Genomic DNA, 15,551 nt, shown 5'->3' on the forward strand with positions numbered 1-15,551 from the left:
CTTTAATACAGTGTCCTGTAACCAACCAACTCTTTAAATAAATCACATTTCTTTTCTAAGTAGGAGGGAAAAAAATCCATAACTAGGATCAAGACTCATTCTTTTTTCTGCATTAGTGCACTCAGGTTCAACCATTTGTATTTATTGGTCAATAAGGATTCAAAATGTTCTATAAACGACTCTTATTTTTAACATTCAGGTTAATTAAATTCATTAATTAATAAAACCATTTCAGTAATTTGTTTCCCTAGAAGGTTTACTCATGCCCTGATTCATTAAGCTGTGAAAGACTAGGACTTATTGGGTGAGCGGGTCTTCCTCTAACATCCTATGTTCTTTGCAATGTTTTAGGCCGAAGGAATTATTTTTGATATTTCATGGAGCATGGAGTTAGTGGAGCATTAACACTGTGTTGACACTGCAATTTAGGCCTACTGTAGGCACTCTTTCCGAACAAACAACACTGAAAGATTCAGAAAAGTTAAGCAAGCAACTTGGATCATGGGGAATTACTTTAGGCATCCTGTTAGCATTATACATTTCACTACTAGATTTACTATACTGATCTCACTATCAAAGTTAGAGTACATATGCCTTGATGTTTACATCAGATCCAATGTTAACAGAATCCTCTAGAATTAACATACAATCCTGAATACACACATATTTGATTTTGCCAAGGCATTTGACACAGTAGACCATGGCATTCGTTTGCAAAAAACGTATAAACTCAGGCATTGGTGATCGTCCGCTAGCCTGTTTTCGATCATATATTTCAGACCAATTGCAATATGTGTCCATTTCTGATGCTTCCCGCCCTCTTCCAGTCACATGTGGTATTCCCCATGGCTCCATACTCGGCCCCCTACTATTCACATTATTTATAAATGATCTGCCTAACGTCTGCAAATTCTCAACTGTACACATGTATGCAGACAACACTAATCTAATCTACTCTAGTAAACCCAAGCTACCGCAGCTTGAGGCTGTGCACCAAAACCAATACACAGAGGTAGAAGACTGGATAGTGATATAAAAATAGAAGAAAATATATAAAAAAAAAATAAAAAAAATTAATAAACTGAGATTAAATACTTATTATCAGGGAAACAGAGCCAGCAAGAATTTCACAAAGAAACTAAAGAAACAAAACACAGCTAACATGATTAACAAGTTGTTGGATAATCAAATTACATATTCCTACCCTGAAAAAATTGGCCAATTATTTAACAAATACTATAGCAACTTGTATAATCTCGATATATCTTCGGATAGGAAAGAAATAAATATTTAGCAGATACAGATATTCCAAGAATCACTAATCTTTATTTAAACCAGCTTTATTTTGAGTTTACGCCTGATGAGGTGGAAAGGGTGATTGACAGATTGGAATAATTTAAAACTCCTTGCCCGGATGGATTCTTTTTTTTTTTAATTCTTTATTTTCATTGTGCATGAAAGAACATTTGGCATACAGGGCCACGACAGCAGCTGCATGCTTATTTCACAACATTTTAACATTGTATGACATGGCAGATTATACAGCACTTTTTGTATTTTAAAGAGAACACATACAAAAATTACTTTCTTAATAACATTGGAAGAGTAGTTGAAACATGTGTAGGTTATCAAGCTTATAGTTAGTGTGATCTCGTTGAGAGTCAGTGTAGGTGCATGATATCGATATCGCTCTTCTGCGAGTGTTTAGCGTTTAGATGCTTAGATTCTCGCTACAGTAAAAAGTTATGGACAAGCTACGCGTTATAAGAGATTCTTACGCGTTAGTCATTAGCATGAGAATTTGTGCGGTTCATGAGAACGAACCAGCCTATTCACCGCCAGGGTAAGCATTTTTTAAACCTAGGAGAACAATGAATGTGTACCTGATATAGATTATCTACCGTGGTGTCGGGAGCAAATGGTAGCATTTGTTATAAGTGGCTAGGTCTACGGCCTTGTCAGTGTCGCTGTAAAATAATAATTATAATAATAAAAATAAAAAAAAGTACATACATTGGATGCCCATTACGTCTCCTCTCACTAAGCTATATTGAATAATGCGTGCTGTGTCAGTCAGAGCAGGTTTGGTGCCCCCTCGAGATGCACCCCGGTAGCACATGTGTACTAGGTCAGAGAATTAGAGAGGAAAGCACGGTGTCTTGTTACACATGCAATAAATACCTGGGGCACAAGGTTATTGATTAGGCAAATGAGAATCTGCAAGTTATGACAGCCGCTCAAGTCCCAATCTATCAAATGAGTGATGTATGAGACCGGCTGACAGTTTTGGCTTCAATCTAATTTGTGGTTACTCAATGAGACCAAGTTAGTAACCAATTAGAAATAGGTTGTGCTACAAAAAACAATTCGTTTGATGTACGCAGACCGAGTTAAAAATAAAAATGAAAAATAAGAAGAAAAATAAAAAACAAGAAAAAACTTGTTGTGGTAGTAAGCGGTCGTGAAGTTATATTTTGCATGTAAAAATACTGTGAACATACATTCAGTCCTGCTTTATGGTCAGGGGGGTGGCTGGGTTAGAAAGCAAACAAATCCCTACATGTCTCTTCCTCCGGGTCTCCCTTCACTTCTGACAGTAAGACATGATAGGGGGTCCCCTGAGGGTATGGGAGTAATGGTACCAGCTTAAGAAATGCAAGTTAAAATAAAAACAATAACGAAGGTGAGTGCAATCAAATAGGTAAAAGAACTGGTAACTAGAATTAAAAGCAATGTGAGTCCCGTGGCCCCAGCGTGGTAGTCTAGGGGGGCCTTCTCATTAGATGCCATCAACATTTATATTAACTGTGGGTCACTTACGTTTACACTACCAACTATTGGTAACTACAGTGGGGAGTCCATTTTTAAGTCCAGTGAACTTGCAGCCGTGCACCGCTAGGTCGGCGATCTGGCCCCCGGTACAGTTCAAGTTGTAACAGCGACGTATGGGTCGGGTGTGCGTCCTTGTGGTACGAATGGGACAGTTCTAGTCGGGTCCCAACTGTGCTGTGGGGATGTCGGACTTTTCTGGTCTGTTTGCTTGAGGGAGTCCATAGGTAGGCCCAGTGAGTGTAGAAGCGGTGTTGCATCGCATATGTCCCGGATCTGATGTGAGACTGATCCCTGTTGGATGGTGAGGGTGTGAGACGGTCTCCAGCGGTATCTAAGGCCTTGTTGGCGGAGGAGTGAGGTCAGTGGTTGAAGGGAACGTCTCCAGGCCAGGGTGCTGCTAGAGAGGTCGGCATAAAAGCTCAGCGCCCCGTTTTCGAATTGCAGGGGTGTCCTACCTTGCAGGGCATCTAGTACTGCGGTTTTGTCCATTCTGTTTCGGAATGCAATTATGGTATCCCGGGTGGCCCCAGTAGGTGCTTTTGGTGATTTGGGGACCCTAAAAAGGTAGTCGGGGTGTATCCGGTCTGCTTGTGCTGGCGGTAGGATCAGTGCGAGTAGGCGTTGAACGACCTTCGGTAGTTCAGCTTCGGGGATCACCTCCGGAAGTCCCCTGACTTTCAGGTTGTCCCGCCGTCTGGCGTCTTCGTGCTCGGCCATGCGGTGTTCGTGCGAGCGTTGCTGGAGCTGCAGCTCTTGCACGGTGCGTTTGAGTTCCCCTATAGCCCGGGTGTTGGATTCCATACTGCCCTCCATTATGTTTAAACGGGTTGTCACCCCTTTGAGATCACCTCTCAGTGCAGTGATATCCTTATGTATATCGTTGTGGTGGTCCGCAAGTATTTGTTTGAGGACCGTCACTGTCACTGGTGCGGAGTCTGTGTTGACGGTGGTCGGTTGGGGCTGTCCTGCCCTGGGAGCTGGTAAGTAATCTTCTCCTGAGAGGTCGTCGGAGAAGTCAGAGCAGCCTCCGTGGAGCGCCGCCATGTTGTGCTCACTTGCTCCTCGGGCCTGTCTCCACATGTCTCCTATAGTGAGTCCCGGGTTGGTTTTTTCCAGGTTTGGCTTTTTCGTTTTGCGTCCCATAGTATTAAGGGGGTGCTGGGGGGTCTCTGTCGCGGTTTAGGGGTAGTTTATGAAGGTATTTTTCCCGTTTTCTTCGCTTGTGCCTCGGAGCTCCAGAGTTTTGCGACCGCTTGGTTTGGCTGTCAAGCTCCGCCCCCGGCCCGGATGGATTCAACAATCTCTTCTGTAAGATCATGAAAAAATTACTAGCACTCCCTCAACAGCTCTTTTTAATGAAATGGCCAAAAAAGCCAAAACTCCAAAGGAGTTACTAGAGGCCAACATCTTACCAATATTAAAACCTAATAAAGACAAAACAGATGTTAAAAACTACAGACCAATTGCATTAATAAACACAGACATGAAAATGTATGCAGCAATTTTAACACATAGATTAAAAACACTCAGAGAAAGTTGTCCATCCGGACCAAGTTGGTTTAATCCTGGGCAGATCCTCAGACGGTTGCACTAGAAGAATAGTGGATATATTGGATAGTGCAGAGCGTTAGGAGATTCCATTGCTGACCCTGTCACTAGATGCCGAGAAGGCCTTTGACAGAGTCAGCTGGAGATTCCTGGATGCTGTATTGACCTCATTCGGATTCGTGGGCTGGATCCACGACGCCATTATGGCCCTTTATTCCAATCCAACAGCAAGAACCATAGGAGTAAATATTTTATCAAGCTGGTTTAATTTACAAAACGGCACGCGGCAGGGATGCCCTTTATCTCCTCTCCTTTATATTTTAACTCTGGAACCATTAGCAATAAATATCAGGACAAACCAAAAGAAAACAAATCAGAAGCAAAAATATCACTCTATGCCGATGACATACTATTAATACTTACATCCCCAGAATCTTCTTTACCTCAAGTATTACATGAGATAAATAATTATTCTAAAATATCTAACTATAAACTTAATGTATAAAAAATCAATTGCTCTAACTAACATGGTTAAAAATTACTGTTTTAAAGATCTTAGAGAAGTTTGACTTTATATGGTCAAAAGATGTTTTCAACTACTTAGGTGTTACAATCTCAATACAAGTAGAAACAATTATGGAAATAAATGTTTTACATCTTCTAAAATATACAAACATAAAGCTAAAAGAATAGTGCCTGTTAGAATCCTCTTGGTCAGGCAGGATCAATATAATAAACGCTTATATTATCCCTAAATGGTTATATCTGTTTAGGACGATACCTCTTCAAATGCCTGACAGTTGGCTAACTATGATTCAATCTAGCTTTCAGACCTTTATCTGGAAATGCAAAAAACCCAGAATTAGTTCTAAAGTTCTGTCCAGAAAATATCAGCAAGGGGGTTTGAATTACCCTGACATAAGAAATTGCTACTCTGCCAATATTATCGGGCATATATACAAACTTCAGGTTGAAGCTTTCAAAAAAGATATATGGTATATAATTGAATCAGAGGCTGCCGGAAGGGATAGACTAGAAGTATATTTGTGGCTTAATAGCAACAAAAAAAGCGACAGATGAATTAAATAGCAAATCCTTAATTCTAATCACAGATTATCAGGGCCTAGAATATACTGAAAAGACGATTGAAAATCTCTAACATAATAATTAACACATGTCATCTGGTCGTTTTGGAAGATAATATGCAAGATATCTCTTTACAAAACTGGTATAAATCCCAATGGAGTATCAAAGATATCTTGCAACAAGACCAATTATTACCCTTTGCAGATATTAAAGCTAAATTACATCTACCCAACAGAGACATTTTCTCATATTTGAGATTCAAAATTTTTTCAATAAATATTTATTAAGAATGACATCTACAATCGATACTTATATTCAAAATATATAACTATACTAAAATTAAGAAAATTACTTCCAAAGCCACTAATTTGATACTTACTTCTGATCAAAAACCCTTAAATATTACAGATAAATTGAAAAATTATTTAAATATTGATATAAGTGACAACGAATGGTGTTCTACCCTTAAGGATATACGCAATTTTTTTTTTTTTAATTCTTTATTTGTCGTGCATGGTTTGACAAAATGATGTACGTTGCCACAACAGCAAACATAATCACAGTAAGTTGACAGGTTTTTACATATGTGGCATTGAGGTAAAAGCACATTTTTTTTTCTTAAACTTTGTTAAACATAGCATTATTCGTCTTGGCGTTTGCTAAATAGGTACATGTTAATATTAGGAAAGACAATATATAACGGTGTAGGTTCTCGCTTATATAGATAGTAGGAAGGACATGTCAGAAGGTCGAAAACAGAGGAGTGACAAAGGGGGAAAACATGACATGTATCTGTATCCTAGCGTCAAACAGGTAATGGGTTAATTGTTATGAGGCTGACATAAACGATTACACATATCTAATGTAGTGTTTGGACTTGTTGCATTATATGTAACTGCAAGTTAAGCTAGGTCTAATTGACGCTTAAGGTATAGTGTGTGCTTATGCGTGTCGTTAAGTTAGTCTAGCTAAGTTAGGTAGGTCGATGTGGATCATGAATAGCCTGTAGGCTTTTTTCTAATGCAAAAATAATAAAATAATAAAATAATCAAGCTATTTACGCTCGTTATTAACTGAAGTTTGAGACAAGAGCAGTGTGAACGCATTAGCTGTATAAGTATGCATAATACTATTTATCATGTATAAGCGCACTTTTGCCTATTATGAGATATGCAGGTCTCATGTGGAGCGTATTAAAAAAAAAAAACAACAGATATATAAAATACGTTAAATGTACGCTTGGTATAGACTGAAGCTTAAAACCTATTAATAACAATAACAGCATGGATATTGGAGGCATGAGGCTCAACTGTGTAAATGAGCATTGCATGGATTAAAACAGAAATCTGCTTCATGAACTAACCCTGACGTTTGAAGGCTTATTCACCCTCAAACCTTAGGGGAGTGTTAAACTACGGGTAAAAAGCATTGTGCAGGGATTAGTTGCGTAGACATTTATGGAAGATCATCTGAGTAATAACAAATTATTAAAGCAAAAAGAAAAGGGAAAACAGGACAGGTGAAGAGTCCTTTGCTAGACATTGAGTCCCAGTGCTGTGTGGTTCATCCGATGCCTTGTATGGGCTCCCCCTGCGCTGTCTGCTGCAGCTGTGTCGCGGTCTGTATGTCACCCGATCCGGCAGTGCGTGGGTGGGGTATCTGAGCATGGGCCAGCATCTGCTGTGGCAGGTATGAAGCGGCTCCGATGTTGGGCTCTACCCATCTCTGTTTCTGCAGGCTGTGTCTGTGCACGTGGCGTTGTGCTATTGCGGCCCCAATGGTGAGCTTTGTGGTCAGTCGTTTGTTGGCGTGAATGGGGTGCTTCGTACCTCTCTTAGTCCGTATCCTGGCCGGGCGGAGAGTCTGATTTCTGCGCCGCCACCTTACTGCAGTGCCCCCGGTATGTTTTACCCGGGTCCGGCTGTGGTTGCCCTTAGTGAGGCTACGGGTCTCTGCTAGCAGGGCGGTCTTTCTCGGGAGCCTGTGGGGTCCGGGTAGGGAGCTAGCGGTATATGCCAGGATTCCCACTGGGGTCTTTCGTGTTGGTTCTCTAGGCTTGCCATCCGACTGGATCCCCGGCTCCGAGGGCCACGCCACCTTCTCCAACTGCTCCCAGAAGGAGTCAAATATGCGGGTGAGCCGGAGCTCCGTGTCCCGCCTGGCCTTGTGGAAGACTGAGGCTTGGTTGCAGTCCGCCATTTTGCCAGCCTTGTCTGCTGCTTCTATACCTCGCGGTTGTTTCATCCGCTCATCTCCTTTCATGGGGATCGTGAGCGGGTGGACCGGGATGACCCCCGCCGGTCCGGGGGGGGGGGGGAACAACGGCTCTGAGGCTGGCACAGGCAGCAGGAAAGCGGCCGTCTTCCCTGCGCCCGCCGTGCTGGTAGGCCTCGTCTGGATTCTGGGTGCGCCTGAGGGGTAGCTTCGCTTGTGTGGTGTCTGCTTGTGCGCCCCAGTATCGCCTGTCGCTTGGTGGCCATGAGGGATCATTGTGACGCCGTTTTGGTGCCCTAAATCAGCTTTAGTTGCCCTGAATTGCAGGAGCTGGTGAGGCATGCTTCCTCACAGTTCAGCGGTCAGGCCCCGCCCCCCGATATACGCAAATTTATCTACTGTTTGAATCTAATAGAATGTCAATACAAGATTATGTACAAATGGTATTTGACCCCACATAGAATTAGTAGGATGTATCCAGGTCAGAATCCCCATTGTTAGCGATGTGGCTGCCTGGACGGTACCATTGTACACGTATGGTGGCATTGTAAATTAGTAAAATGTCTTTGGTCGTGGTCCTTTGAAATACTCAAATCTTTATTTAAAATAAAAATAAAAAAAAGGACCCAACACAGCTTTATTATATTTAAATTGGGATTTACCTTCCATCTCACCTAAACCCCTTGTAATCCATTGTTTCTTAGCTACTAAGATTATAATAGCAAGACAATGGAAGTCACATCTTCCTTTTCAGAGGAGACATTTAATCTATCAATTTTTATTCCAACTTCGTATGAAAAAAGATTTACACGGTTCTTCTTTATACTCCTTAAATAAACAAGATCAATAACAAATGGATAGAAGCTTTAGGAGGCGATTGAGCTGTAAGGTGGGCTCGCTCTTTAAAATGACTGATACACAAATATAACGGAAAAACTTTCTTTCTTTAAACTAACCATGGTTTAGATTTATAATATTAGCAGTTTTACTATGATATACAATCAAACTCTTTTTTAGGGTAAACTGTAAATGCTTAGAATTATTAGAGTTGCTAAGGGTTACTGCTGTAAATGAAATTTTGTGTTGTGCTGTGTGTGTCTCTGTTTTTGTTTATATGCTGTATATGGTGTTAAACATATGTATGTTAAAAAAAAAAAAGAGAGAGAAAACATTTTTCTAATAAAAAATAAGAATATGAAAAAAAAAAAGAAAAATGGATAGCGGATAACAAATTCTTCCTAAAAACTAACAAAACTGTTACAATAATCTTTGGAACTGTACCTAAATTGCGTAAACTACAAAATCAACAACGGTGTACCAGAACAAATTCAAATAGCACACTGACAGCAGTCAGCACTTTTAAATATCTAGGTATGTTGCTAGACCCCAATCTATCCCTTGGCCTTCACATTGAAAAAATATCTCCAAAACTTTACTCAAAACTAGGTACCCTGAACAGAAACAAATCCTGCCTAAGCCCTACAGTAAGGAAACATAGTGCAACAAATGCTAATGCCGGTCATTAATTATGGGGATGTAGTGTATGCAAACCCACCTTAATACTTTATATAATTCATTCTGCCGCTTTGTACTAGAATGCAATTACTTTACCCACAACTGCGACATGTTAAAAGAGCTAAACTGGCTGTCGCTGGAATCCCGACGCACTCTTCATCTTTCCAGCCTTGAGCATAAAAGCATTTCTGGGAAGCTCCCATCCTACCTGAGTAGAATATTCTCCTCAGCTGTTCCCACCTCCTATAACCTGCGATCCAGTACTAGCACGATATTTAGCATACCGCAATACAAAAATAAAGTGGCTTGATCCTCATTTTCCTACAGAGCACCGCAATTATGGAATAATCTCAGGGACACAGTCAAATCTTCATTCAATCTAAAATATTTTAAGAGATCTATGGCAATATACCTCAACACAGAATGCACCTATCATGGTTGAATATATTTATTACCTATATGCATTACCTTATATATTATATAGTTTGTATATTGTGTTTTTGTAATATTCTATCCTATTGTAAGAATGCAATGATTTATGGACGCAGGACATACTTGAAAGCAAGATAAATCTCAATGTATCCATCCTGGTAAAATATTTTATAAATAAATAAATAAAATAATATATATATATATATATATACATGCCCTACAACATCTCACATTCCTAATCAGCTACTGATATCTCATGTCCATTGAAGTATCACATTGGCATCTGTTACTCTCTCCCCAACATCCCAGCAGAGAAGGGTCCTCAAACATCCTACACCAAATAAAATGATGTGTTTTTTTTTATATCTACTATACTGCTTTCCATATGCCAGCTTGTTTGTAATGCTACTATATGTACAATGTTACAGAATATGATGAGGAAAGTTAAAAAATAAATACAAAATTCTACTAGCATTTATCACATTATTATAACTTAATTTACATCATAGTGCTATTTCCCCATGTACCTCAGCAATGCTAATTAAGATTATGAAAATTGGAGGTGGCAGGCAGTTTGCCCTCTCCAGGTAAGAGTCTCTGAGGTCTGAAGGTAGCATCCAGTTAGAGATGGTTTGGTGGAACCTATCACAACAGGTATAAGTTGGTGCTTTTTCAGGTTTTTCATCGTTTTCCTCAGTCTCATCTGGCCATTCTTCCCGCGGAGCCATCCTCTCGAGTTCCATGTTTTCTATAATGAGTTACAATGTTAGACCACATCATGAGATGCAAAGTTTAGTTTTATTTTAAGAAATATATACACACACAATTCCTAATTTTATCATGTATTAAAAGGAACACTGCAAGCATGGTAACCATTATAGCCCGCTGTAGTGGTTATAGCGTGCCAGGAGTACCTTGGCCACCACCCACAGTAATTTATCAAACTGTTTAACAGTTTGACAACTTACCCACCACATCCAGCTTTTCTGTAGTAGGAACTACACAGGGCTGCGTTCATTGACTGAAAAGGCTCTGCTGATGCTATCAGCCAATGAGCATAGCCCTCCACTGCCAGACAATTACAGCAGCAAGCACATGGCAGACCCAAAATAAGTTGTCAAACTTTTTTAACAAATTACTCTGGGAGGTCGGCAAGATGCTCCTGGCAACATAACCACTACTATGTAGTGATTAAGGAGCTTGGGGTGTTCTTTTAACCTGGCACAGACTGGTTATAGCCAACGATGGACTTGGACTTTAGTGAACTTTAATGACCTGTCAGGATTTCACTCAAAAGATCTTTTCTCCTTAAACTGCAACGCAAAATAAAAAAGTAACTTCTCAATGACGGGGGTACATGAAGACCTTCACAAAAAGGTATGGGAGCTCTGGGAAACTTATTTCGAGATTGGCTGAGGTGAAAGGAAAGACTGGTGGTGTCTGTGTGTGGTTCAGGTGCAATAATTCATGATTCGGGGTTAATGAATAACCTCGTTTGAATGCAACTTTTAATATACATAGTAAATATAGGCTTTGGAAAAAAAAATACATTTCATACGTTCATACATTTCCCCAGCTCTGGTTGTATGGTTTAAACGAGAATCACTCAGTCATAATGACTCGGTCATAAAATGAATTGGTCAGTAAAGGAGGGTGCGCTATGGAGCATGAGCACCAGTGCAGGTATATGTTCAGGGAACTTTCCCCAAACAGACAAGCGCAGCAGAGCAGGGACTCATTCAAATCTATGTTCAGGGAAAAATTCCCCAAACATAGATTAGATGGACTCCTTGCTCTGTTGCATTTTTTTTTATGTTCGGGAGAAATTGACCCGAATGCACACAAGCGCACCAGAGCAGGGAATTCCTCTAATCTAGGTTTGGGGAAAATTCCCTGAACATAGACCAGCTCTCTAATGTGGGGAATCCCTACGCTAGAGAGCTGGTCGCAAGGAACTCCTGCATCAGTCTGTACTTTAAAATATCCATTTCGGATTAATAGCCTTTTTGCCTTCTCTAAGTAAAACAGGCTAAGAACAGATTTTCTATGCAACAAGCCACTACAATGACGTCTATTACAATCAAAAAACTAACATTTATTATATAACTCTCACAGTCCCAACCTAACTCATGCATCCTGAATTAGTTGTTGACTCTACAGAGGCAGACACGCACATAACAAAATGTAGGAAATTTATAGAGGATGTATGCAGTTCTTAATGTTCCTTTAAAAGTGAATTAGATGCATCTTTAACACTTTTGTATGGGCGGAACTGAAAATATCTTGGTTTGGAAAACCTAGTTCTTAATATAGTTATACAGTGTGGTTTAGCAACTGCTGCCAAGAGCTAAACAGAGTTTGCATGGAAAATTACTATTTTGCTTCTGACATTTTACTTACTGAGGCACACATCAGCAGACATACAGCCCAATCGGTAGCACAGGAAAATGTAAGTTCCTTTATGTGTACAACACAAGAAAGTTTGTGAACCTGTAGTGCAATTTTTTACTTTACATAAATCACCCTGAAATACATTGAATACAACATATACAGGGCCAGACTGGCCCACTGGGAAATTTCCAGGTGGGCTGCGGCACCTGGGGCCAGGCACACAGCCCTTATCATCCTGGCTAATGTCATTTAAATATTTGCCCCTCGGACTGTGCCAGCCTGTGTCAGTCCGAGGGGAGAAAAGAGCTGGTGCGGCCGGAGGGAGACCTGTCAGTCTCCCTTCACAATTTACAGCAATTTCGGCTGCCACCACCCCGAATGGAAGCTCCACCTCCTGCACGAAAGCTCAGCCCCCACACACACGTTGCTGACCTCGCTGGATGGCAACTTCATCTACCAGTGACAGGTAAGCTTCAGCCATGACAGTGATTGTGTGTGTGTGTGTGCCTGCTAGTGAGTGAGCTTGTGTGTGTGTATGTGTGTGTGTGTGCGCCTGTTAGTGAGTGAGCTTGTGTGTGTGCCAGCTAGTGAGTGGGCTTGTGTGTGTGCCAGCTAGTGAGCTTGTGTTTGTGTGTGCGCCTGCTAGTGAGTGAGCGTGTGTGCGCTTGTGTGTCTGCGTGAGTCATTCGTTATAGCTCTATTAATCGTGCATACCAATCATGAATTCTGTCAGACTGTTTTGGACTGTTCTCCACTGCATATACAACCAGATCCCTCTAAAGCGAGATTTTAGAAGCATATCATCATACTCCATTGTAGGTGTGGCCTTGTGCCAATGACTCGTTTGCAGGGAAAAGTACAGGCTGGCCACAGAATATCTAGACCATGTTTATTACAAACTGCTCAGAATCACAAGATGCTAGTGAGTGAGCGTGTGTGCGCCTACTAGTGAGTGAGCGTGTGTGTGTGTGTGTGTGTCTGCCTGCTAGTGAGAGAGCTTGCATATGTGTGTGTGTGTGTGTGTGTCTGCCTGCTATTGAGAGAGCTTGCATGTGTGTGTGTGTGTGTGTCTGCCTGCTATTGAGAGAGCTTGCATGTGTGTGTGTGTGTGTGTGTGTTGGTGAGCGAGTGTGTGTGTTCTGTCAAAATATGGAGATCTCACTCACCACACCGCTGTTTCAGCACTGCCGTTTCCTCATTTATGTGGGTGTTACTCTTCATGTAACACACACCTACTGTCTAGTGCTCTACCTCCTCCCTTATTTAATTGGCCATTCTTGGGGGCAAATATTTTCAGAATTAACTGTGTATATTTGTTCTTCCTCCCTGCTTCCTTACATCATGCTGTGGCCATAGTGATGTCATATTCTGGCTCCCGGCATCACCACAGAGGTTGGACGAGGAGCAGTGAGAAAGAGCAACAGCATCAGCGCTCCCTCGCAGCCCATGCTCAGCCCTCCCCTGGACACACTGCATTTCTGCAGAGTACACATCTGCTGTTCAAATAAGCAGGTGGCTACTGTGCCTTAGCAAACAACTGGCCGCCTCCTGAGGGGCCTTGATAGGCAGAACACAGGGGACCGGTTGCTCTTGCGACCTCAGTGACCAATATAGTTCCGCCACTAGCTTAACGCCTTGGTTGGATAAAATTGACCCCGCTAATGTAGACGTGTTATTTATCTATTATTAATGCAGCTGAAATAGGGGCGGTCCTGGGCACCAGGAAAACTTTCAGTTTATGTCAAACCATTTTTAAACAGTTTGATATTACACCAAACCACAGGGCTAGGAGACATCAGGCAGGATCACCTTTGAACACAAGATGCCAGCATGCCAACTACAGACATCCAATATGCAGAGAATTGATATAATCCACCCAAAACCCTTGTTGCCAGGTGAATAATGATGCCTCATCGATGCAGCAAAGGAGCTAAACTCTATATGTGTAGTGTTTTATAGTAAAATACTGCAAAATCAAACTCCATACACTATGGCCACTTCAAATAACTAAAGTGGTAATGGGGGTGCTTATACTAAGCCTTTAAGATGTCATATTTAAACAAAATAAGTCACTGATAAAATAATACTAATATTGTAACATTCATATAGTAATAGAGTTTAGAAACAAAAAACTACAGGAAAATCCATGGTAGTGCTCATTCATTAAAAATAAAAAAAAAACTGCTGTGCAATTGAAACATACTATAACTATGAATGCATTGTACACACAAACAGTGTATTTGTGAAATCATGCATCTTACATATATTACAAAATTGCACAAATATATCGAAAGATCTCGCTTGTTACAGTCTCCCCTGTGGCAGTAAATCAAGTGGTAACATGCTATTTTAAGAGGGAAATTTTTGATAATTATAACCTAACCTGGTCATATAAAACGGGCTACCAGGAAACTAGTGGGAGCTCTCAATGTATTAAACAGAATCATCACATTGGAAATAAATGAAAATCCACATTATTAAGGACTGATTCTCATATGTCTTTGAGGTTTTTTTCCCCCAAATACCATATTCAATCTAAGGGACGTTTCGGTCAACCCCAACTTATTTTGCCACACCAGGGTGTTTCAGTTGGCTATACGTCACCCTTTTGGGTACTTGTTTCAATTATAAAGTGCCAGCAACACATGAATGGAGTGCTAATCTTGTCAAGGAAACAGTAAATACTGCCGCAGTGACGATCAAAGGGTTAAATGGAACATCACTTTACCTACCGAATCTATGTATCAATGTGGCATTCCACGTCTGCTGGTAACATTCTAATTGCTGACACACATTAATAGTCCGAGATTTAATATTACAAACAAATATATATATAGTTACCCAGTTGGATTCAAACTTCTAGGCTTCCTGTGTGAGCAGCTTCCAGACGCTGATGGGTGTTACCCTAAACCTCCACCCCCTCCTACACACCCTCCATGGTCAATTATCCGTCTGGGTTTAGTAAGTTTCACGGGAGTTTGTGTCCTCTGCTGCTGTTTATACAGTGTAAATGAAAACAAACATCTTAATTCATGTGTGCCTCTCAAGTCAGGGGTTTAGTTAAATCTTAACAATGAAGGTGGAGTCTAGCATCAAATCAACACAAAGAGGGTGAGTTGGACATAAATAGTCCTAAAATAATGAATATTTTGTCAATAAGTAATGTAGGAAGTACTTTCTACTACCATTCAGACCATTTCCCAGACCATCTCAGGTCCTATATAATACACACAAGTATCCCTATTTAGGAGGGAAAGTCCCTGCTTTGAGCCCAAATAACTCTGTTCTTCTTTTCTATACTAATATCCCTCTTTTCCAGGAGCTCCATATTGTTGGTGTGCCTGGTAGTAAAACAGAGCTCCACAGTAATGTGTCTTTAAACTACAATGACATTTTAGTTGGATATAGTGTTATTAGGAAGTCAATTCAATTTTACAGAACCACCCTGCCCTTGGCCATACCCCCCACTCACACTCCTAAAATTAAAATGTCCTCTTTAGGAAAGTTAGGAGTTATGTAAAATAGTGTTGTAT

The 15,551-nt window shown here is 40.8% G+C and overlaps 1 protein-coding gene across 1 annotated transcript in view; it reads right to left on the minus strand.

The window, feature by feature from the left end:
• The window catches only part of RHBDL2 (rhomboid like 2), a 29,841-nt gene extending 14,912 nt beyond the window's left edge, over positions 1–14,929 (minus strand). Inside the window, exons 1-2 of the mRNA XM_063444508.1 lie at positions 14,860–14,929; positions 10,155–10,375 (exon numbers count right to left, since the gene is read on the minus strand). Coding sequence (XP_063300578.1) covers positions 10,155–10,370 — 216 coding nt within the window. The 5' untranslated portion in view covers positions 10,371–10,375; positions 14,860–14,929. The remainder of the gene's footprint in view (positions 1–10,154; positions 10,376–14,859) is intronic.
• Positions 14,930–15,551: the final 622 nt, after the last annotated feature.

Source organism: Pelobates fuscus, chromosome 1 (assembly GCF_036172605.1).
Source record: "Pelobates fuscus isolate aPelFus1 chromosome 1, aPelFus1.pri, whole genome shotgun sequence".
In the NCBI taxonomy this organism is placed as follows: domain Eukaryota; kingdom Metazoa; phylum Chordata; class Amphibia; order Anura; family Pelobatidae; genus Pelobates; species Pelobates fuscus.